The 22,225-nt window shown below is 39.7% G+C and overlaps 1 protein-coding gene across 5 annotated transcripts in view; it reads right to left on the bottom strand.

Moving 5' to 3' along the window:
* elavl2 (ELAV like neuron-specific RNA binding protein 2) overlaps positions 1–22,041 on the bottom strand; it is a 30,531-nt gene extending 8,490 nt beyond the window's left edge. Inside the window, exons 1-4 of one of the 5 annotated variants that reach the window (XM_035674860.1) lie at positions 21,605–22,041; positions 8,881–8,971; positions 7,453–7,696; positions 2,209–2,312 (exon numbers count right to left, since the gene is read on the bottom strand). In XM_035674860.1, coding sequence (XP_035530753.1) covers positions 2,209–2,312; positions 7,453–7,696; positions 8,881–8,952 — 420 coding nt within the window. In that variant the 5' untranslated portion in view covers positions 8,953–8,971; positions 21,605–22,041. Of the gene's footprint in view, positions 1–2,208; positions 2,313–7,452; positions 7,697–8,880; positions 8,972–20,164; positions 20,303–21,604 lie in introns of those variants that run through there. The other 4 variants (XM_035674859.1, XM_035674858.1, XM_035674857.1 and 1 more) reach the window with 4 other exon arrangements.
* Between the last annotated feature and the right edge of the window lie 184 nt (positions 22,042–22,225).

Raw genomic sequence — 22,225 nt, 5'->3', positions numbered from 1 at the left:
CAGTGTAATTGTTTATTATCATCATTATTACTGATTTGCTCCAGGTGCATGACTTGAGGCAAAAAGTTTCTGCTCAGTTTTAGAGTGAGACTCTACAAATGTACAGACAAGAGGAAGAGGAGAGGGTCAGACAAATATGGACTGGCTGACATTGGTTTGTTGCTCATAAACACAGAATGACAGGAAAAAAGGTCAGTGGACAAGATTTTTACAGATTTGTTGACTTGTTGAATTATGAGCTGTGCTCATACAAATTACAGGGGGGAACCTCTATTCATCCCATTGCTATGCCAGGTTATCTCCATTTGACTATTTTTATAATAATTTAAGTCATACAACAATAGGGTGATGCACCACAATAATTTGTGTGCTCCACAGTCCATTTGTCACCCTATTTTTCTTTTCCCCAGTGCATGCTTAATAATGACTCATCGGATAAATGGACAGTGACAAATCAGTCTGTCTCGAAAAAAGTTAAACTGGCACATTTTATGTCCATCAACTCAGTTGGAAACCTGACAGAGATGGATGCCGTATCAGGCCTGTCTAGACAGCTCTCATTTAAAGTAAATTTATCATTTCTTGAAAATTTCTATAGACAGAGCAGTGTGGCTGCCTCTTAAAACCAATCTCACCCCTTCCTGTCTCTAAAGTAAGGACATATTTGGAGAGCGCCCAGCACCAGGCCAGATAGATATGCAGCATTAATCAACATTTGTCCATAAACACAGCAGAGTAATAGAAAACAGAGGGGGACCAAAGAGTCATCTACCAAGTCCTGTGGATCAATACATCATTACACCCATGAGTAGTCATAAATTCTTTTTTTTTTTTTTTCAGTGAACCATCCCATTTTCAGTCATGTAGACATTTATACAATAACATGCAGAAGGAACGGCTTGAGGATGGTTTTGTAGACTAATACTACGAGGTGGAGAAAAGGGAAAAAAATCTGTCAAGATCCTGCTCCATCTTGCTATTCCCTCAGTCTGGTAGCTCCAGGCTCTTGTGACACGACTGTCAATTGACTGAATAGTATGTGGTAATGTAGTAGTAATGCATTTAATTACCAGACATGTTGAATGCTCCTACACATATATTATCCCTCTCTGCAAGGAGGAGAAAAAAAACAAACAAAAAAAAAAAAACAAACAACACCTCACTTTAATTAAACCTTCAATAAAAAGGATTCCTTTATGTGCTCTCAGATCAATAAGAGCTCCTCTTGGTCACCCCACCTCAAAACTCTACCTGTTCCTGCCCTGAAGGAAGGCTGACAAAGTAAACGTGAAAGCTAGAGCTCCCTGCCCACAGCCAGGCAACTCCCTCGCTTCTACTCATCCCTGCCTCCGTCCCAGTCTCACCTTCACACTTCATTTGATGCTAATATTTGCAAAGTATATTCCTCTACCTCACTGGGGTTTATTTGCACTTCTGACAGAGCAGCTAGAGAGTTTTGGATGTGTGATAAATATATAAAAAATGTTCCCATGTTCTACTTTCAGAGGTATGAACTGAGGAAGAGAGGTGGAAAGAAAAGAAATGTGTTCTGTTTGATTGGTCTGGCTCATAACACGCCTCATCTTTAACTGTCAATACAATATTTAAATGGTAAATACATTAATAATCAAGCATACAACTGACAAATCTGGTGCTATTCAAGTATGTATTTTCAATCACAAAATGTTGCTCAGACATTTTCATTAATACCCCTCTGCCCGATGTGAGAAGGGATCTGGCTAGCTCCTTGTAAGACCACTGCGAAAAATATCACAGCTAATAATCTGCCTCCACCATCCCCAAATCCTGCAGCACTATATGAAGCAAATGAGTTTTTCCCACCAGCACATTGAGTGCTACATTGCCTGATGAATGCTAATGGTAGCCACCTCCCTGTAAAGGCATAAAGCAGTGCTACAGCACATGCAACCATAGAAACAGTTCTGCTCTACTTGAGGCCCAGGCAAAGCCGCATGTGCCCAGATTAACAATAGGCTCTCATTCCACCCCACATTTCTCCAGCCTCATTATGCCTCGACTCCAACCTAGGGAGCTAGACATGAACGGCATATCTGGGATTTTTGCAACCGGTACAGAATGGTAACATATTTCAGTAGCTTATTGGAGATAAAAATGTACATGACGATGCCTGTCTGTGATTAAAAAAAACAAAAACAAAAACAAAAAAATCCTTGCACAACATCTTACCTTGATGGTTTTGGTCTGAAGTCTCAAGCCATTTAAGGTATTGATGGCCTTCTCTGCGTCCTTCGGGTCCACGTAATTAACAAATCCATAGCCTAGGCTCTGCCCTGCAACCACAAGACCAGAACATACATAGAGGGTCACGCTTAATAGAAACTGAAAAGGGACAAAGATCAACAGTGTATTACCACTAAATATGGACAAAACTGCCTTTTATGAATCATTAGTGAATACAAATACAAAAGTATCAAAAGTGTCAGTAATACTTTGACACACAGATAAACAGTTGATCTTTATTTCTTATTTGGCAGAGCATGAAGAACACAGGAGGTCACAAGCCCATTTCCAACAAACATCTATTTGGCTTATAACCTACAGTAAATTCTCAAAGCGACTATTTGACGAACATGTCTTAAATTAAAAACGACAGGCAATTGCTCTGCTTTCACACCAACTCATCTCTGACACAGTGCAGTAGCCGAGGCTCAATGTGTTCCCCTCCCTCTACAGTTTATCTCTAAAATGTACAATAGATTGACACCCACTCTTTATGTGCACAGAGGCAATTCAATTTCCTCCACCCACACTGCTGGGTCTCTCTGCAATTCCACTGCCGGTCAAGTTCACCAGCTCAAGCAGCTTCAGCATATTAATACAGTCTATAAGAAACTTGAATTTTATCTAAAAACTTTAGATGAGATAAGATGGAGTTCATATTTTCACAAACCACACTATCAAATTTAAGCACAAGACAGGTCCAGAGAGACTGTTCAGATTCTTTAAATTCAAGGTGTTTTTCTAAAGAGGTCATATTAGCTGCTTTAGTTGTTTACTGTGTTAAGACTATAAACTATATTAATTTGTGTATGACATTGTGACAGTATACAAATTTGATATAAATTGTATTAGTCAAACTGACAACCAACTGTCAAATATTGCCTGCAGCATTGCTATTAACTGAGCTTTACTGTACATCTGAACACCCTGTATACATCCATACTGGCTTTATCAGTCTTACCACCATGAGTCACTGCTCTCATGGGTTGTTTTGCTGTGATCAACTAAGGTTCATAAACTTAATTTCACCTTGCATCTTAGGGACTGCCATAGCTAGAAGAAACTTGCCAAGCCTTTGAAATTAACTGGTGAAATGACACTTTTACTTAAGCCTGGAGGGCAAACCGCCTGCCTCGCTGTGTTCTACTGTACGTATGTGGGCACATTACGCCCCTATACTGATATCTTCATATGGAACATCTACTATCCGCTACATCTGCTGTAGAGACTGGGAGCCCTTCAATGTTTTCCTGTAATGAGCAACTTGCTCACTTTCAGCTGTCATTAAGGAGTAGGGGAGACATGCTAGGATGCACTTTCAGAACAGAGAACTGCACCCAGCTTCCAGTAAAAGACTAGTGCTGCCCATAGTGGGAGGAAAACGACACAAAGACTAAGCTGCTGCAACAGCAGCAGCCAAGGCAAGAACATTTAAAGCAAAGAGGAAGCATGCATCTCTCTGGTGATTACTCAACATCTGATGTAGCACCAGTACACAGATGTAGGCTGGCTTAAATCCATTGCCACAGGGCCAAGGGAGAGACAAAAGCAACACAGTCTGGAGGGGATCGGGTTTTATGTAGAGCTGAAATTGAAATCAGAGCATCATTCCTGAGATATGACTAGGAGGCTTTGAATAACATTAAGGGCCTAATTTGTTTCCCAACTGAGTTTTTAAGTCTGTTTTTCCCACCCCAATTCAACCTTTTATAGGTTAAAAATACAAGTTTAACAGTCTATTGGTTAGATACTGTTGATGGGCAAAGCTGGTCATCAGTCCATTATCAATCCATACTGCAACTTGTATAATCAAATGCCTTAGAAATGCATTGACAAAAACTACTGCTCAGCAGTGGGGATCAATCCCATGTTCTCACACTCAGTCCTGGGATTTTAAAGGGTTTTTAAACCCTACATTTTGCAAGCGTGACCAAAAATGACAAACTGAAATTGTGACACACACTACATACATTTGGCACTAGCACTTAGAGCAATAATGGGCATGCTAAAACTTTAGCAACTCCTTCAGAACCAGAGTCCTGTTTTTGTTTTTTGAGCAAACCAAGTTTAAATTTGTTTGTGTCAAGGCTGTTTAATACATTTATATAAAAAGAAATATGCGTTCCTTAGGTGTCCTGTTTGACAAGTATCTAATGCCAGCCGGAGAGCTAAGAACTCACCCTTTCCAGCTGGCTGCATTTGTATTTCTTTAATAAAAAGGCAATTTGTTCTTACATGGCTAATTACTCTTAATCAGATCACCACTGATGCTAAGAGCCTTTGGAATGGTGCCGTAAACAAAACCCCATCCACATACTTTGTCTCACTAAAGATGCTGGTGCAACTGTCAACCCTAATCCCATCTAACAGAAGTGAAACATGTGTAATTCTATACCCTACATTACTTGCTCCTTTTTTTAAAAGTTGTACGCTAGAAATTAACATGACACATGCAAATTCTTGCACATGTGTACAAGTTTCCAATGCTCAAATAAAAGTTGAACATGACTGTGATGCTGCACACGGACATAAACACAGATCTAGTAGGAGTTCTATTCAACTCAACAGCTGGGATTTTCTAGAACAGGATAGCTGCATAAGGCAGAGGACAAGTCAAATAAACAACTGATATACACAAGGGAACGTCCCTTGAATAAATAGAGGATAATCACAAACAACGATTGCACCACTTGTAAAAAGGAACTGTTGACTTCAAATTGAAAAAAAAAAAAAATATATATATAAATTCTAATTTTCACGTAACAAATATCTGACTTAAAATAAAATTCAGAAAAGCTAGAGACAATGTGATGTAAATGGCTGTGGACACTAAAAACACCAGGTTTGTTATTGTGTTCATACTATGGACATGCACATTTCTACTTTCCTATACATGGATGACACCTTTGTGTGATTTTCTTTTCAAGTAAAGTCTTCATTCCATTTTGGTTTTCAAATAATTTTTTTTCAGTTGCCTCTTGCTCTAGATGGGAGGCATTTGTGTTTTCTGTGCGTCTCATGGCTGTCGTAGTTTGTCTTTGCGTTTGGAAGGGGAAGGTGAAGCAAGGGAGTTGTGATTTGCAATTACACTGCTAGATACCACAACATCCTACACACTGTACCTTTAAATGTACAGACATTCAACTTTTGTCACATTGTTGGAAGAAAAGCAATTTATGTAGGTGATTAAATCTACTTTGGAGAATCAGAACATCAAAATCTATAAAACAAAATCCTCAACTATTTCAAAGCCCTGTAAACAACCAACCAGTGCCAAAAATCTAAATCGACATTCAAGTCTACAAGGTCAGGCTTTTAGTGAGTGTTTAAAATCAACTGCTTCTATAAAGTAACAAGGCAAACATACAGCACTACAGGGGAACCCACACATTGGCAAAAATATAATGTTTTATTTTGTTTACAGATCACTTGAAAAGATCAAACTTGACTTTCAAGTGCTAGTCTTTAAATTTGAGTCATCAGGGGACTGCAGCAAATTGTTTTCTTGGTCAAAACACAACAGGTTTAGTTATGTTACTTAAAATCTAAATCTACAGAGTGCTATAATCACACCTGCTCTACAATATGCAACCTATCAAGCATGTTTATGTTCAATCACCTAAGCAGGCTGTAATGAACACTGATTCTAAACGAGGATCACTTGTCAATTCAGCTCAACCCATTTCACACATTAACAATCAAATGCATTTCTTGTATGCATGGCAAAACAAGAGCATTTATTTCATGCAAGACTACACACTTCACAATTGTCATCAGCGCTGCATGCCAAAAGTCTAAATTCAGTAAATACATAATGAGAGCCTTCTACTTCAGAAATACACCAACCACTGTGGTCGACCTCTATCTGCCATTTGTTTACAGTGAATCTTGTATCTAGAGCACTTCTTTACTACAAATGCACCTATAACAGCAATGTTTGAGAGAAAACCTAAAAAAAACGTGTGGTTATAGAAACAAGTAGAGAAAGAGTTTAGCTAAACATACTTGGAGCATTTGACAACATTGTTACAATTAAAGCTTTTAGTTGCAGCAGAGAACAGCAGTCACCATGCAAAGACAGACTTGTGAAAACTGTTCAGCTATACATAAGCACTGAAATATTAAACATTAATAATTCAAAGCCAGATGTGGTTGGGAACACATCTTCCATGTTAAATTAATGAAGGTGACTACCTTGGAGTCTAAGAATAAAGATAATCTATAATTATTAGCCTCTTAGTTCAGTGCTTCTCAATAAGACCCCCCTGCACTCGAGCCTCATTTCAATGGAAAGATCTGTCCACTCAACTAAGACTGTTGATGTTTCAGGACCAAATGCAAATGAAACAGATGTGCTTACACCTCCTTAAAAAGGCCAGAGAGGATTGCGTGCCTGACCATCAGGCTGCATTACAAGAAGCAGATGGAGGAAGGTCTGGGTAACCTTGACTAAAACAGCAAGCAGTAAGAATCCAGCAGCCTCAGCCATTATCTACCTGCTTATGTCACACAGGCGAAGTCAGCGGCATTCCTTCCAATAAAACCTGAAATAATTTCCAAGTCTTCTACCTGCCCAAATATAGAGTGTACTAATGCAGTTAAATTTGAGAGTCTCTAAAAATTCCTTTAGTAAAGATCGAAGGAAATACCCTCTTTGAATAGAAAGTCCTGTTTGTAGTGGTGCTTATGCTGTTGCTCGCTAGGGCTACTATTTAAAGTCCGTGCCTGATATTCTCCATGAGATGCAGAATAATCATTCTGCAACTCATTATGGAAAATAATCCTTCTGCATCTCATTATGGAGAATATCAGGCTGACTTTCAGAACGAAGGCCTCTGCATTTATTGGGGGTACAGAGGGCCATCATTTATGATGCTAGATGTCAGATACACAAAGAGGAAAACACATACTGTGCATGCATAAACAGACAAACTTATGACATGGAAAATACTGCTCCTAGGGCCCTACTGATACATTATTGGGGTTCAACGTTGATGTTATTAATAAGTGAGGAAAAATATTTTTGTAAACATTTTCAACTTGCATTACATCTATTTTATATGAATATTTATAAAACCAATTGTGTGCCAGTTTAATGGCAAAATGAATGCACATACTTGCTAGCGAATAAAATTCAGAGCACATAGTATCGGTCGGTTAACCAGCCATAGCAATGCAAACAGTTGTTACCTGTTATTTTGTCTCGAACTAGTTTACAGGACTCAATTTCTCCAATGCTCCCAAACAAACTCTTCAGCTCCTCTTGGGTCATGTTCTGAGGCAGATAGTTGACTATCAAGTTAGTTTTACTGTCCTCTATGCTCCCTGACTCTACAGGTGAGGAGCAGTTGTTTGAGATTGTTGAAGGACCGTTGCTTGTGTTGTTGCAAGTTGGCCCATTGGACAGCTGTGTTTCCATGGCAGCAATTACCTGCTAAAGAGACAGAAAAAAAAAAAAAAAGTCAAAGTCAAAAAACACAGGCAAAAACTTAAAATGAAAAAATACCAACAAAGTTAAAAAAGGACACTCTTCACACATTGGAACATTGTTTTGTTGGAATTTTTATTTGAATAAAATTTTTTGAACCTAAACACAAAATATAATTAAGGCAACCAGGTTGCAGGGAACATACAATACTGTAACTTGTACTATTCATGCTGTTCTTTTTACTGTGCAATACCATAATCTAGTGTAGAAATATAATGATTTAGGAGGAGAACTAGCATTATAGGTCCTTACAGATTTAAAAAGTAGAAGCTGTGATGCTGTCAATACTTTGTCTCCCTCAGAACGGGTTGAGGTAGGATTTTCAATGATGTATATTTGTGCCTTTAGCATAGATATCTGGCCAAATATGAAATGTCAGATCTTACAGCACTACCACAGGTGGACAAAAAAAACCCACAATGAATTCCCTCTTTTCTATTCATGATTGCTACTTTTGTTTCTGGGCAAATAGAAGAGACTTTCTAGTGAGACAGCGATGTGATCTATTAATCTGTCAGAAGCTCAACAATTGATAAAGCAATATTAAAGTTGGTAAGTGGCATGTTTAAACATATCTTTCAAAGTAAAATGTGGCCACCAAAGTGAAACATTTCATTTGGCAATATAAAGTAGATAAGCAAAGCCTATAGCAGCACCAAATGGGAAGCCATCAGTACGCTAGCATCGGACAACAGGCCTTAAACCATATGGTAGTCAGTTAAGGCAACCAGCGACAAGTTAATGTATGAAGAGTCATCCTTTATTAACAGATTCATCATGTGCAGATCAGTGCAATCACCACTGTGCATATTATTCTTAGGCAATCACATTTTCACTAATTTGTACATGGAGGCCATAAAGCCGCCATTTTATAAAGTAATTCTATGAGATAAACACGTCACAGTAGACAGTAGCAGAAAGGTCTAGACCATACCAATACAGTCAAACATCAACAACTTGGGAGCTTTTCTTAAACAAAACCTAAAAAGTGCCTCAATTCCAAATTGAACGTGATTAGTTTGATTTAAGCGTTGAAATGTGACAGAGCTATCGTCATTGGTATGGCCTGAGCACTGAGACAAATAGCAGGCCTTCTGGCCAAATGATTTTAAAAAAGAAGTGCCACAGACCCCAGTCCAAGGCTCAGGCGCCCACGAACCACTTCTAAGCAGAGAAGCCACATCGCACAGTCTGACTGCCATGTTAGTTTGGAGTTGCCGTCTGAAAATGTGGACACAAAAAGTACTTCATGTTAGATCAACAAGAACAAAAGCAACAGTCAGAGGTGATCACATGTCATTGTTGGGGGGAAGAGAAGAAAGCTATGTGTTTTTGAACTAGCTGTCCATGCAGATTGGCTTAAACCAGGGAGAAACCAGCAAGCAAACAGCAGAACCAAGAAGTTCAGTCAAAAGAGAAAGCTGGCCGCCACAACAACACTGACAATAAGCATGAGGAATGGCAATTAGTTAAATGGATGAGAGTGCTGCACAAAGATGATCACTGAAATAGGAAAGAACAAATCAATTGGTGTGCTCAGATTGCTCACATCCAGCAATCAAGCTGATTCTTAAGTTACGCTGACACATCCTGCATCTGTTATCCAGCCTTTGCACACACAAAAGCAGTGGAACTGCACACTTCCACTGTGGAATAATCTACAAGCTTCACATCAGTATTAACACGCTCATACAAAAACCACTGACAACCTGTTCAAATCATCAACACCACCATACTAAGGCCATCAACTAACTAACATTGCAATGACAAAGGAGGTTTAAAAAGCCACAGCAGTTCAAAGTATCCCATTATATTAACATGCTTTATAGTTCGTTAAAGTTACAGTTTGAGATCTCACTAAAACAACCATCAGAATGAGTAGTGCGCCATATTTACATTACCATCCAAACTATTTCAGACATCTGTTATTCCAATGTCCCAATCAACTTTTTTTAGCCCCGATCGGATCCGAGTCAACTGCCGATACCAAGTCTGGATACGTGTATTGTTTTTGGATCATACAGTACCCAGTGCACACTGTAAGCACATTAGAGTTATTAAGTCAATCCACTGTATATGCTTGATAATTAAACAGCTCTATATTGCATTAAGAAACACAATACCCAAATCAAAAGCTGGTTTTATTTTATTTTTCTACACAATAAAATATCAAATAAAAACCCTTCTAATCTCTTTGGTCTCAGTGTTTGCTTCAGTGCAGCTTTTACCTGAGTTCCCTAAATTAACTATTTTGGTGAGTGCTTACTTCCATTGCTGACTTCATCTTTTGCATTAGTTACACCTATTGGCTTTTTGTTTGCGGGACATTTCCTGCACTTCCAGTCGCTGTGTGGGATATCCACCGCTCCCTTCCCCGAGCAGAGGCAGGCCGCCTGCTGCAGGCTCTCTTGTTAAACTATAAGAGGAATATGACCTACACGAGTTGACAATCAAAATGGTAACATTTTGCATCAGTGGCCACTTCTTTAACATTTGGGTCAGGTGCTGCCATTTACACTAAATATCCTCATTTGTTGAGTCCACACAAGGGTTTCTCACAGCGTTTCATATTGGAGGCGCCCCGCCCCACCTGAAATAAAGAACACCTCTGCTAGCATTTTACACATTCATCACTTCTGCTGATTCATTTCCTGTTTGAAACAGTGTGCATGTGTTTTTTTGGTTGTGTTTAACCTAGTAAAATAACCCACATATAAGTAACTAAGCCACATATAGCTCAACATGTCAGGAAAAACAAAAATACAGGGGCAGTATAAATGTTTGACTTTACTCTCTCTGTAGGGACAGTATGTTGGTAAACTGAAGTTAAACTACAGATCCAAACAGACTACACAACATTTCTGGCTGACAGCTTTCAAATCATCCAAAGATTCAGCACAACAGCTGAACATGTAATGTCCTATTTAGGAATTTGTTGCACCTTGTAGGTTTTACTAGTGAAGATGTCAACTTGCCATAACTCAATTCACATTTCAATCATGGCAAGTTGACATAACTCAAATGTGAATTGATTTTCTCTACTCAGGTGATGAAAACAGCACTGACGGTCAGAAGGACAACCCAATAAACCTGATCAATACTTCTTAGTGGAGAGCATCTCAGTCAATGTGCCATTTTAAGTGTTTCACCATACACAGTCACAGAGCTGGATAATGTATGAATCAAAAACCATTTGAATCTTTTTGTCCTTATTATTTCAGAAAGCCACAAGAGATTCAAGTCTTTATGCCTTGATCCTGATTGCACTGCTTTGTCTCCACTCCTCTGCTACCTAAAATATACTGTTGTGAGCTCTCATACTCTGGTCCATACAAGTATGAGCACATGCCGATAAACATGTACTGGAGCTTTCACACATCCTCCCTCTTAACATTTCATTTATTTATACAGCATTTTTCCACAAACAGTATTTTGAAACTTGACTAAATAGTCAGTAGTGCTGTCCTGACTGAAGAGGATCACATCTTTGATCTTTTCAACAAGCAGTTTCTGTATTTGCTGCTTTTCTCAGTGTGTTGATTGTGTTACACTGCCACAACTCAGCGGTCACTGTCAGCCGCAGGGATTGGCTGTGCTGCACATCATGATATACATAAAGGCACTTCAACTGACAAATTCAAGCCAACAACTCTGTCAGTCATATCGAACAGCTGTAGATCGCCTCTGGATTCTTATTTCATTTGAAAATAATTACGACCTCAGCTTATCCAAGTGTAATAAACTGGAGGTGTAATGTGAGTGTGTGTGATTACAGTCCACTGCGATAGCTTGACTTTAAATTACAATGTACTTAACAGTGTTATTTATCTATATATTTGGATCTTTCTGCTCTTAAACACATCAGTGTGCATCTGTGTGCACAGAACAAAGCTAGTCAATAGGGAGATATGCTTGTTTTTGCACAGTAATCAGAACTGTAAAGAACTAAATGCTTTACGTTAATCAACATCACATGCTGCCAGTAGCGAAGCAAGATAAAAAAAGTTAAGGGCACTTTTCTATTCACCCATTCTATTTGTAGTATCCAATGTTGTGACAGGACAACACTCTGGTTGAATCCGTTTTTGAAGCTGTGTGTGAATAACCTGTCACTGACAACATGTCCATTCCATTGTTTGCTGTATGTGGCAGATCAGAAGTCGTGTGTAAAACAGCGTAATGCACTGATATTAAATACACAATATCACTTGCTGCTTCATAATAACGGTGCTTACTGACTGACTTGTTCTGTGTTAAGGGCAGTGATGTAACTAAACTTAACCATGACAATGGCTGCTCTTGTGTTTCATACTATTCATTTAATATCTTTAACCAGTAGTCTGGAAAAAAGACATTTTAAAGAAGTCACCTTGGGCTATGAACAACAACAATCATCTGTCTCTTATTGAGATTTAAACAAACTATATCAAATCATCATTGCAAATGAAAAGGACATGGCATAATGCTTTGCAGTAACTTTGACTCCACTAATTACATGCATGCAAGTTTGCTTTTGGTTTAAGTGTGTTGGATGACTGAAAAAGTCCATGCAATCATTTCTACTGTGAATGTTCTACATTCAGGCCAACATTAGTGTGAACAGGAACTGTTTGTGTTTGGTTTTATGAAATGCATCTGTCCTTACCATCACTGGTTTAAGGCTTCTGAATGTGGACAACCTACATTACCATGTTGCAGTGTACAAGTGCAAATACATGACTCATTTGATTCACTGGCATGTCCCTAACCAAGGTCAAAACCCAATGACTACATAATAGCAGAAATAGAAACTAGAGCCAAACAGCAAATGGCTTCAACACACGAGCCATTAGCACAGAGACACTTTATTCACTAGAGGGAACAATAACCCCACATGAGTGTACCCCATTACTATGTGGAAGCACAACTAGAGAATATCAGGGCAACAGTCAACAAGGGCAGTAAGAAGTTCACTTAGATCACATTGCTTTTCCCCATCCCTGTGCTTATCTGATCTCCTGTGGAGCACTATGAAGCTCGTGTTTTAAAAAGCAGGTCCAACCATTAAGGAATAATGGTGCTGCCACTTTATTTTGATACACCTGATATTGCTAGCCACATTTTCCCTAAATTTTAAGCAATCAATCTTCCAGAGAATGAGCATCTGTTAGTACTGATAGCTTGTTAGGAACATTGTTCAGCATGTAAAGAGATGGTAAAAGGAGCTGAAGCAGGAAGCTGCAGACTGTAAGCCGCAGCACTCAAATTTCCAATACATCATTGAGGTATACACACCAACTTTCACAGTGCTGTTCCTCTCGTGGGTTCATTTTATCCATAACCCTTTCTGAATTCATTTGCCAGAAAAATGACTCAATATACATCTACATACATTCTATTGGGAACCCACAACTATAGGAACTGATGGCCCAGGGTGGTAAATCAGTATTCAATTCATCATTAACAATCCTTACAATTAAGGCTGTAACCTGAACCAAGCAATTGTTTGTTTTGTTAATGTGCACATTATTTCCAGGTTGACTAAATTGGCCACAGTGCACCAAATGAACTCTACCTGCTGCTGGGTGCTAATCAAAGTTACTCAACACTGCCAACTAAGGAGTGAGCGAGATGGCTCACTCCTTAGCGACTTCCATCATTAGCTCCAGAAAAAAACAAATGTATTTCATATTTTTTACAACTGGCCTGATCGGGGCAAGTGAGGGTTTTACTTGCCCAAAGTTTTATATACATTGTATTTATTTGCCCCTGGCAAGCAGGCAGTCCTTGCTGAGCCCTGCAGTAGTAGCGTTGAGTAAAAGTGTACAGACATGCAGGCTGTCCTGTTCACCACTGCACACAAATGTCAAGACCTAAATGTAGGTTCCACAGTTCAACATTTATAGATATACACTACATCAGACAAAAACCAAAGACATGATATCATCCTAAACAGCTGCTATCCTCAAACTGACTGGAAGATATTGGTTAATAAACAATGGTTTTCCCTGTAGGTATTAGTCTAGAGATCATTTGATTTAGGCAAGTAGAGCAATAACAACATCTGTTTAACTTCAACTGGTTAAAGCACTGTTGTGAACTGAAGCAAGTGCAGTCAACATCCAAATATACTGCAAGCAGCCCAGGCACGCAACGATGGGGGCTTCAACTTTACAGGTCAACTGACCCCCTGCTGCTCTTTCCATCTGTTATTTGTCTCCAAGTATAAAACCAGTTGGTGACTGCAAAATATAAGTACAGCTTTAACAGGTTCACTTTTTTGCAGTGACATGACAAAAAGGGCCAACGGTTCTCACATGCCAAAAATGCCATTCTAAGCAGTTCTGCTCCAAAAGCAGACCCCCCCCCCCCGTGCATAGTAACAGAAAAGCAGGCCACAAGAGAACATATGTCACTGAAGAAAATGACTTACTTCAATCTCCATTTCATATGTCCACCTTTTATTCTAAGTACAAAGCACAAACATTGGCCATTGTCCCGCTTGAGACGGTGCCACAAGCAGAAATATTTCATTAGATAAACACTTGGAAGAGAAGGCTTGGCAAGACACCGCTCCCCAAAATTTTGAGTCAAGGCTTTCACCATGTGCAGCCAGCCAGCAGCCTCCTCTTAGTGCACACATTTGAGTGCAGAGCATCTTGTTTCCCTAGAGGCCTTGCCTCACAGTTTTCGGCAGAAACCAGCCCCAGATAAAGACCACAAGGTTCTTTTTTTGTTTTCCCATCAGTGCTAAGATAAACCCATCCACCTCCACAATTTCACCCAACTGAGCAGGCTGCCTTTGAGGACTCATTAAAGTGTAGCGTGTTTAGTTATTGGTACTTTCAGATCCCACGGCCTTCTCACAAGGGGGAGAAAGGCGTCTGTATGCACAGTTACAATTCAGATACAGTGAACATGTTTCAACTTACACAGGATGAAGTTAGCTATATGTTTAATATACAATGCAAGCATAAGGGACATCCATATTTTTCATGCAAGTGGTCCACTCAAAATACTTCTAGTCACTAAGCCTTTGTTCTGTTCCTTAACCGTGTGCCATCCTTTGACATGTGAAGCTGGTGGTGCTGGCTCCCTTTAGCAGCTCATTGATTGTGCAAATAATTACATGGAAAGTGACTGAAGTGGGTGTTTGGAAGCAAGGTTTCACAGCTGATCCAACTCTTGACTCAACTACCGCTGTAAATCAACTGATATGGAATCAGTAACAACCTGGGAACATTTCATACCTGTATCCTGTTCAGACCTGAACCATTTAGTTAATGTATAGATCCAAACTAAATTAATCTTCTAATCACTTCATTGTTGTGGTAATGTTTAAGCTATAACACCATCCATTCTCTGGCTCAAGCTTCTCCAATTTGAGGATTTTCTGCTTCTCTCTTTTCATTATAAACTGAATAGGTTTGAACCGTTAGTCGGACACATTGAGCAATACAATGTCACTAAGTTCTGAGAACTTGTGACAAGTATTTTTTACTAACGATTAATTGTTTCAAATGGTAAAAACAAACAGTTTAATTGATAATGAAAATAAGTGTTAGTTGCAGCACTAATCCTGATGCACCACCTGAAGAATGAGGGTTCTGACAGACGCAGCCTACAGCCAGTGCTCCGTCAGCTCTAAATTAAATCCAAATGATGGATTTAAATCACAACTGCCACTTGAGGAAACTGGGACCGCCATTTCATTTTCAATTAAGGACAGCGTCGGTAAAGACCGTCAAGCAATACACACTCTAGTTCAGAACATTGCATGTATTGATTTTTAGAAATAGTTTGATCGTCTTTGAGCTAAGGCAACAAAGCAACAAACTTAAATACAATTCATTCTGTTAGCAGTAATGCACAACAGGAATCCACATCCGACAGCCTGCACATTAGTAACTTATTACAAGCTGTTCCAGGTTGTATTGGAAATTCCTCCAATACTGCCAAAATGTTGAATGGGATATTGCCCAATACTGTCTGCAGCGTTCTGATAGCATGTCATTTATCAGCCCGACCCTGCTACATCCCAGTAGTGTGCATGTGCACAGTCATTACCTGCCCTGCTCTGACTCTGACATAGGGTTTATGCTGAGTCAGGTCATACAACTTTGCGTTTGGGCTGATATGGTTTGGATATTGTCTCTGGAAGAAATAAACGGACTCATCCTTTTAAAGCGCTGCCAGTAGTAACAAAAACAAAATGGTTACATATGATTTGGTTGAAAAGGCCTTTGGCACCTGTTTCTTCAGCCAGTCCATCAATTTCAGGGATTATGTAAAACAATATACTGAAAAAGAAATACAGCATCTACTGTATTGTTGAGTGGAAACAGTAGAATAAAGTTTTAAGATTTTTTCATACATAAATTTGGCAAAAAAAAAAAGGCAATTTACAAATATGACTAACTATAACCTGAAGTTTAACCTGAAGCCAACTGTGAGATCAGCATGTACTGATGTGACACTGAGCACTTAAAGTGAGGAGGCACGAATCTCTGCTACCAGCTCCTCAGAGGATTAAATTGACCAAGTATGCGTGACAAGCTGCAGAGTGAAGAACTCCAGAGTGCACACTGACATGCACGGCCTGTCCTTGAAAACTAAAAGCCCACAAGTAACAGTTCAAAATATCGCAGCTGAAAACACAGATGTGACTAGTCTACCCACACACTGACGTCTACAAAGAGACGCTGCGACATACAATGTTGGAATACAGTAACACTTGTACCTTGATGAGAAAAACGGTGTGGAGCAGTGAGTTTGGGTGTAAGCACTGCCCACACAGGTATATCTCAAATGATTTCTCTTTTTAGAACCAATGAATAGGATTTATGTAATTGACCCTGGTGTACATCAAATATGCACTTACAATTGCAACATTTTTTTATTACTTTGACTCTAATTGGATCTGCTATATTGAATTCTCTGGCCAACTCTGAATGACCTTAATTTGGCTGAAAACAAGCAAACACTGTATGTATTGTGTAATTTGCATCACATGCTGGGTGGACAACTTGCGGCCGTCGTTGCTCAGTCCACACCTCACATCTCTGCTCAGTGTTTCACTGCATCTTTGCTCCACCCTTCCTACTGGCAAGTCAACTCCGTTTGCAATTACACTGATCAAGTTTGTCCTAAAGGTGCACCGCTCCAGTGGGGAAGGGTTGAGAGCAGGATAGTTAAGCAGCAGCTCTTACATACCAGCTCCAGTCACAATACTACTGAAAAGTGATGCAGTGCTCAGTTATAATTGGCAGTCTGCCTCCAAAGTACAAGTGTACAATTTCTTACCAACACTTGGAGAAAAGAATAATCCAGCAATGTTAGTAAAAAAACAAAATCCCCATTTACTAGCGAGTCGGCCTGAAATCAAATTCAGTTGGGTAGTTTGCATTGCTCAAGAGACTGCAACACATGTTCGTCAATATCGACTGAATTTTGGACCAGAGGCATTTTTTATATTCTGGCTTGATGCTGTTAGAGAACCAGTGTAAAAATATCAATGTCATTGCTTGTGAAAAATATTCTCCATATTTACGACTGTTCACAATTTTATTTTATTACAAAAAAAAACAAAGAATCAAATCAAATGAATTGCCTGTTTCAATTACCAACACTATTAGTTATGTTTACTAATAGTGAAACTATAAAAGTAAATCCAGCGCAGGGACTGAGAGACCTACGAGCAGTCATATAGTACAGGAACAAAGCTGACAGTGTGATTCTAAAAGCTGGGATTAATATTAGATACCAGTGCTCCAGAATTACCAGACAACAGAGCTGGAAACTCAACACAAAGCACACATTAACAAATGACTACTTGATTTTGCCAGATTTAGCAATCAAGCCCCAAACACTAATTCTGGGTTCAGACAACAAAATACAGTTGCACCAATCCAATTAAAAAGGAAATGTCCAATATTGAGACACCCCTAGGTATACATTTACACTGCCTCTGCTTCTCACCATCATAGGCCTACACACTAACACAGACAAACATTAAACTACACCTATACACAGCATGAGATGTGGTGATCTATTAATGCTGCTGTGATGCAGTGACAGGGTCAAGAACACTGCATTGCTGGCCTCCAGTAATGAGCCACACATGCAGAGGGAGGGCCACCCTGTGGCCAACAGACAATAAGGACCAAATGAAAACAGTCATGTGCACTCCACAGAGCTGAGACTAGATCAACTGCAGAAGGGGAGGCCACAAAGAGAAGAAAGGGGGATGGGATGGACATTTAAGAAGGACAAAGGGGGCAAAATTGCTTTTATTTTTTGCTCAAGCCACCCACTGTACACTAACCCAGTTCTGAAAGCAGCACATTGCTGTACACAGCACAGTGATGTGGCCTTTGGAAGTTCACTCACTGTCCTGCATTTTAGTCATTCTGTCAGCAGCCTTTATTTAGAAAGGCAAACGTGGGGGCTCAATAATACATAAAGACAACCGCTCTTATCTCTTGTCCCTCTCAGGAGCACAGAGGCTGCTGCAACTGTGGACGTTGCGTGAACACTGAGGGAAAAAAGCAGCAGGTATATATAGAGATAGGAACATGTGGGCACCTCATCTACACTAAAGCTGAACAAACATTACTAATACCAACAGCAATAGGACTACTTAAGTAACAGCGCTCTTAAAACCACAAACAAAGACTCAAGTAAAAATAAAACCTGATCCATTAATTAAAAAATAATATTTTATTACTATATGTAATATACTGAATTAAGTGATTGGACAAAAAGCAGCACAGACAACTACATGAGCAACAAATGGGTTTCTAGTCACCAATATTCTTTTTCATCTGTCCTAAACACATCTTACTTGTCACAAAGCGTCAAAAGAGTGTATCACACCTTTAAAAAACGCCCAGTAAGCAGCACCCCTCCCCGTTTCCTTTTACTGGCCCCTATACCCACAGGACCCCAGATGCCTTGTGTGTTGGCAACCTCCTGGTAAATTAACTGGTCAGGCTCTTAGCTGCTGGCCCGACGATATGCAATCTTTCCATGACCTACCAACTGAACATTACTCACGGCAGACCGCCAACTATAATTCAAGATGCCTGTAGCTTCAACATGACTATGCTTCAATATTCAAGGCCAGACACAAAAAATGCAAACTAGAACGAATGTGCCTTCGTTTATACCATAGCTTACTGTCCGAACGGTGCCCTTAAAGCCTCTGAGCACACATCTACAATGAACAATAACCTGGTCCTTTACTAAGAGTTGCATCGAGCCACAAACAGTGAAACGCCCATTAGTATGAGTCACTCGCCATGATATCAGGCAGTAACTTAACCGTCATAGATCACATATAGGGAAATGTGGTTTAATGTACTGGATTAAAAAACACAGATACACTGTTAAAAGACGTGCCATCGTGGGCACACAGTGATAATACAGTCACAGCCTAAATAAATAGTCTGCTAATTTAGTCGTCTCAATAAGGAGATTTGGAAGAATTATCAACCAAAATAGTAGAAAATATAGTCTTATAAAAAAGTACACCTGCTACATTTCTCCAGACAGTGCATGGAAAATGTGGTTTGAATTAAACCTGTGTGTTAAAAAGGCAAAAAAAAAAAAAAGGCTGACATTTGAAAATAAGCTGAGTTTTAAAAAGGTAACCCGCCTTTGGGTGAGGAGTTTCTAATTAAGGGTGAACCTCAACGTGAAGTGGATCAAGAGGGAGGCTCGAGAGCTGCCGTGTTAATTGATTAATCTGACACACCTGTGCTACTGCGGGCAACTGCGCAACAAGCGAATGAAACTCGGTTCCTGCAAATTACTAACGAATCACCCGAATTACTGAGCAAATTCTCCCAGACCATGGCTGCCGGTAGCGAACACCACAAGGCCAATACACTTTTTTTTTTTTTTTTTAAAACGTTAAACTTGGTGAAACTCCATGTTAGTCTTAATTAAGGTTACGCCAGCAAGCGGCGTGGTAGTTTAACTGAACGCGGGTTGGAAAATTGCCAAAAAGCAGCCGAGAGGTATCAGTTTTATGGGGGCTCAAATCTCGTGATGTGTCTAGCCAAGTCACTTTTATTTATATAGCACATTTAAAAAGAAAACACGAGTTGACCCAAACTTCGTATCTATAGGGGTAGTCTAGCGTGTGAGCTAGCGCCGAAATTTACGTTTTGCGCTTGCTAACACAGCGCAGATTAATTAGGCTATCTTAAGGCTAGATAACACGGTGAAACATTAAAACACGTTAAAAACCGCTCATATTTCCAATGAAGTTCTGCGTGCAACATGTCCGACTCGGCCGCTTGCTGCGCCAGCTTCTGTTTGACCTTGCTAGCTACCACAAGTCGATAAAAAGCCTTTTTGTTCTGTGTACATTGTGTGCAGTTGGTTTTTGGCAGTGAATATTTTTTACACTATTCCTCTGTGGTGTCTTACCTTGAGGAGTTGAATCGGCGTCGCGGGTATTTATTGAAGTAAAGTCTGCAGACATCAAACTTTTGGTCGCAGTCTTTGCGCAGTAGAAAAGGGGGCGGTGGCGGGAACGCTGCCACCATAAGTAAACTAATCAGATACTCGGCCAATCAGCGCAGACCCGGTGTCTACCCCGGAAATTCACTGTTAACTAAGTTAATTGATGTGCTGCAGGTGTTCTGCTGCTACCTAGCCCTTTCCAGCTAAATGCCAATGCAAAATCAATAAAAAACACACAGCGATGACATTGCTGGAGCAGTGGCCCCAAAGCTGAGTCAAGATGCCACCAGGATCCCTGGGGTATTCAGTGGGAACCCAGAAAAATTAGAGACATGAGTTTTAATTTGATCCACTACTGTTAGCCAATTACAGGAATGAATCAGCTGTTTCTGTTTTAGATTTACTGACCCCACTGTTACTTTTGCACCTACAGAACAGACATTTATTTTACATTAAAATGTATAAAAGGCTAAAACCTAATCATATGAAAAATGCTTTTCCTTTTGCATGAAAAAGGTCAGGATCCAAATCCAGTGTGTGTTTTTTAAATATAGGAATATAGGCTTGTCTACACTTCACAATTAACACCTGCATGGAAATCCAGAAATTCCATACAAATATGCCCATGATAGCAGAACTTAGAAAATATCATCCAGCAACTCCAAGTAGCGCAACACACAAGCTGCACTTAACCTATATAGCGTTACTCCTTTTAGAGTTACACTGAATCTTAAGCCCTATTGGCTATTTTACATTAAAATCTTAGAAGCAGTCCTTGCAACAGTCTACCTCTTAGTTTAAATCAGATCTATCCACGTTTTAAATGTATATTCTAAATAAAATCCAAGTTTTCATATTAATACAAGAGCTCGGATTAAAAATCAAGTCAATGTGGTCAGTTTGTCTACTGTAGCTGTTATTTCCACTACAAATGACTGATTCTACACATAAATCAGGGCTGTTGATCTAATATTTCCAACATCATAACGTTTTTACTTTAGATGCGGTAAAATAAACCGACTACTATGCGGATCCCACGTTTCAGCACTCCACCAAAGGCCTGTATTTCTACACACTGGAGCAATAGATGCGTCCGTCCACGTCTGCAAAACCTCAGGAAGATTTTTGAAATTATAACACATGTGCGGCGATAGCCTTCTTATCCTGTCGTGTAAGTCTATGATGTGCCAAGGCACCGCAATCCAGAGTTGAAAATGAGCCGTCAATGGAAACATGAATGCATCACGGTGACTTTCCTGTCGCGATCACATGCAATAAGATAAGAGACTACAGTTGAATGCATGATCTGGCTTCCACACACTGTCCTCAAAGAATTGACACAGGATTGTTAAAAAAAAAAAAAGAAAATATATCGATTTGTGCAAATGTGTAAAAATATCTTACCGTTTCTATAAATGAAAGTTATGGACGTCCTTAGGGCAAACAATCTCTGAATGAAACACCTGGCCAATAGCTTGTAAAATGATGAATTCCGCTCTCTTAGTTCAAACTTGGAAACATAAAAAGCCAACACAAACAAGATAAAATGAGGAAATGAAATATTTATTAAATCAAAACACAGAAATGAGTTCCTTTCAGCAAATGCATGAAACAAAAGGGAAAAAAGAACAGAAGAAATAAAAGGAATCAAATAATTAAAAAAGCCGGCTTCTGCCTGTCTCGCTCTTTACAGGTGCGCCACACAAATACGCGACATCACTGAGTGGAAACCAAAGCGAGGAGGAGGTTGTCTTTAAAAGGAAGATAGTCCTGCCGGCAAATATATAGGGCCGTATCACAGCATGCCTATACCTCTCCGCTCTCTCCGTTTCATCCATTCAACCTACACATGAACACGCATTAGACGCGGAAGTATACCCAGAGTAGCTCCATCCACCGCTTATGCACACAGGAGCTCTTCGACGCCATTGGCTCTGACGCGCTCCTCGTTGTGGGGGGGGGGGCTCACGCGTCCTTTTTTTCCTAAATCACATTCGTCCTCGCCCCAGTCACTCACAGCGATCA

The sequence above is a fragment of the Morone saxatilis genome, unplaced genomic scaffold, assembly GCF_004916995.1.
Source record: "Morone saxatilis isolate NCDOM2014 unplaced genomic scaffold, NCSU_SB_2.0 Contig4, whole genome shotgun sequence".
NCBI classification, from domain to species: Eukaryota; Metazoa; Chordata; class Actinopteri; family Moronidae; genus Morone; species Morone saxatilis.
Note: the sequence above shows the minus strand (reverse complement) of the source record. Positions and strands in the feature narration are given on the sequence as shown.